A 3,450-nucleotide genomic window follows, 5' to 3' on the forward strand; every position below is an offset into this window, starting at 1 on the left:
TGTGTGTTTTGCGTTTAGCCCCAGCGGAGCTAGCCGATTTAGGGACTGGCTTTTAGTTTTTGAGTGGCTTGATGAAAATGCGTGTTGTCATCGGGGGAGTGCAATTTGCGTGTAACACTCACGTGTGTGGGTGTATACCCGAGTTGTATGTACGCAAATGAGTGAGTGGGTGTGGGTGGGTGCTTATATCAGTCCTCCAACTGGAGAGGAGTAGGCAAGTTTGGCCGCGAGGACAAGGAAGTCAGCATTGGGTGAGTCGTCTGCCCTGAGGCGGTCGAGAGCCGTGGTGTAGTTGCCGAGGATTGTGCGTAGTGGCCGGAAGTGGGCTTCCATCGCGGGGCACGTGAGGAGGCAGTGCTGGAAGGAGATTTCCGCGCCACAGGTGCAGCGTGAAGCAGTATATTTGGTGCGCCAGTGATTTACCCGTATCCTGCTAATTGTCGCTACAATGTGCGGAGGCAGGGAGGAGAAGGTGGGCGGGGTCGGTCCGAGGCAGGTCTTGAGGGGCCATCCTCGGGCAGCAGTGGTAGAGTGGTATTCCAGCTTCTAAAGGTCCCAGGCAGTAAGGTCAATCTTCCGGAAGATGTCATTTGCTGAGGGCTGGAGTGGGATGACGCCGTCTTCAGGTGATGAAGCACCTAGCTTGGCAGCATTGTCTGCCATCTCATTTCCGTGGAGGCCCACATGCGAGGGGATCCATTGGAATCGGAGGAGGACGCCCAGTCTGTCGGCCTCGGTTAAGAGGCTCAGGACGTCTTTAAGGATGTCGGGCCGTGACGTGCAGCTTCCATTTTGGATGGCTGCCAGACTGGATTTCGAGTCCGAGAACACCGTTGCTTGCGTAGGCGGGTGAGGTAGGGCGATAATTTTTCGTATTGCCTCACGGATGGCAATGAGCTCGGCCGTGAGGATGGTGGTGGTGGGTGGGGGGAGCTTCAAAGAGAAGGTTTCCTTAGTGTCCTGCAGGTAGATGCCTGCTCCTGTGCGGCCGTCGCTTAGTACCGATCCGTCCGTGTATGCCAGAAAATCATCGGGGTACTTCAGAGTAATCATCTCCCTTGCACATGCTGCTAGCATGTGGGGGTCGTCTCGGCGGCTAAGTCCTGGGAGGTCTAGCTCCACCTCAGGGGGAGTAAGGGCCCACGGGGGGAAAGGGTCTACTTGGCATTGGGCTATTTGACGGCGCTCGCCAGGTTGTACTTTGGCCGTCTTGCAGAGTTCCCTCACTGAGATGGGAAGGCCATGTATGGGTACGGGGGTGGAGGCTGAGCTCCAGGTCTCATACATCTCCTCATCGGTGGAGTTTGGTACTCTCGCGGAGCTGAAGAGATAGGTACATGCGTCCCTCTTTAGGCGGTGCCACAGTGGTAGGAGGGCGGCTTCATTGTACACTTGAGCTTGAGGTACACCCTATGATAGACCTAGCCCCAGGTGTAGCGCGTGGCACTCTACCCGTGCCAATTTTTCCACAGCCGTCTTGGGGAGGTCGTGGAGGGCAGGGGCGCCGAAGAGGAGGCGGGAGCGCACTAGGTTATGTATAATAGGAATCAGAGTTTCCCTGCGTTGGCCCCATTTCTCCCGACGGATGGCCCTGATGAGATTGAGGGCCCGTCGGGCACTGAGGCAGACTTGTTGCAGGTGTTTGTTTCACCGTCCGTCGCATTGGAAGATAACCCCGAGGTAGCGGACGGAGGCTGAGGGTTTTACAGCCATGCCGCAGACCGTGACTTGGTTCCACCCCGGGTACTGTCTTCGGTTTAGGCCTATGCCGTGGACAGGCATGTATACCGTCTTGGTCGCAGAGAGGGTGAAGCCAAGATTTGAGAGGTGGTTCACAACTACGTCCACCTGTTTTTTTAATGTCCTTACTTCCGCCTGGTGGTTCTTTGAGCTCTGCTGTGGCCGTCGGTGCCTCGATTTCCTCCAGAGGACTATGTCGTCCGCGTAGGCTGTGACGATTGTGTCGCTTCGTACCCCCTTCCACACTCCCGCTAGTAGCAAAGTGAAGAAGAGGGGGGCAACGACGGAGCCTTGGAGGGCCCCCATGTCGATTTTGGCTTGTGGACTAAGCGTCCCTCTCCACCGAACTGCTATGGTTCTGTCAGAGAGGAATGACTTCGTAAAACCAAATATTGCTGGGGAGACCCAGATGGATTTCAGTTGCCAGAGGAATTTGGAGTGCCAAACGGTATCGAAGGCCTTGGAAATACCCAGGAAGCACGTGTGAAGGACTCTTCTTTGCCTTTGGGCTCGCCGGATGTGCTCGGAGAGTTTCACGACGTGATCGGTGACACTTCTCCCCTTCCTAAAACCAGCTTAAAGCTTCGGGAGGAGACCGTTTGCTTCCACATGGTGGCTGAGACGGTTTAGGACAATCCTCTCGTAGACCTTTCCTACGTGGTAGGTAAGGGCCACGTGTCTGTAGTTTTCCACAAGGTTCCTCTTCTTACCCGCCTTGGGGATGGGGACTACGATTGCATGTTTCTATGCCATTAGTACCACCCCTTCCCACCAGCATTTGTTGTAGATCGGCAGTAGGGCTCCTTGGTAGGAGGGGGGAAGGTGCCGCAGTAGAGGGTACGTGATTTGGTCCGTCCCTGGGGACTTCTTGGTGGCTTTTGTGACCCTAAGGGGGGGGGAGTCCATTTGGTCTTCTTGGGCCGCCCTGAAATTTCGCTTCTCAGCGGGAAAGGTGGTAGAGGAGCTCGTGCTTGCAAAGTGATTCAGGAAGCTTGCCGCCTTATCCTTGGTCGTGTGCAGCACCCTTCCGTCGGGGGGTTGTATTGGTTCTTTATCACTTTGAACCTCTTTCACGCTCCCTTGAGATCTAGTGTATCCTCCTTGGTGTTCTTCCAATAATTTAATTTAGCCTTGGCTATGGTCTTCTTACACATAGCTTTGGTCTACTTCATCACAGTATAGGCAGCCTCCGAGCTTTCCCTCATGTACCGTTGGTAGGCCAGTTTCTTTCGTTCGACAGCTTCCTTGCAGTCGTCCGTCCACCAGGGATAGCCACGCCTTCCCTGGCTGGTGGCAGTTACAGGAATAGCCAGCCGGGCCGCCGCGAGCACAGTGTTGGTGAAGAGAGAGTTTAATTCCTCTACCGGGCAGGTGAGGTCGGGTGTGAAGTGGGCGCCGATTAGACGGGCTTGGTGGGCAATCCAGTCCGCTTTTCCCAGGTTCAATTTTTCATGGGAAGGTGGAGGGGAGATTGTGGGGGTGAGGGATACGGTGATAGTGATGGGGAGGTGGTCAGTGGATAATGGGTCGTCCAGGACCGCCCATTCGGTGATTCCCGCAATGTTGGGGTACACGAGGGAGAGATCTATGGCGGAGGTGCTATAATTTGGGTTGTCAGGCAGCCTAGTGTGTCCTCCAATATATTCTAAAGGGCTCGCCAGTTGACCTGATGGGTCACTGGAGCCAGAGGTCGAAAGGACAAAAGAAAGT

The 3,450-nt window shown here is 55.1% G+C and overlaps 1 protein-coding gene across 1 annotated transcript; it reads right to left on the reverse strand.

Moving 5' to 3' along the window:
* Positions 1-546: 546 nt before the first annotated feature.
* Positions 547-1,287, reverse strand: LOC143018637 (uncharacterized). Its single transcript, XM_076174193.1, has one exon. The coding sequence runs from the start codon at positions 1,285-1,287 to the stop codon at positions 547-549; it is 741 nt and encodes a 246-aa protein (XP_076030308.1).
* Positions 1,288-3,450: the final 2,163 nt, after the last annotated feature.

The sequence above is a fragment of the Oratosquilla oratoria genome, chromosome 3, assembly GCF_046742065.1.
Source record: "Oratosquilla oratoria isolate Oo_2021 chromosome 3, ASM4674206v1, whole genome shotgun sequence".
In the NCBI taxonomy this organism is placed as follows: domain Eukaryota; kingdom Metazoa; phylum Arthropoda; class Malacostraca; order Stomatopoda; family Squillidae; genus Oratosquilla; species Oratosquilla oratoria.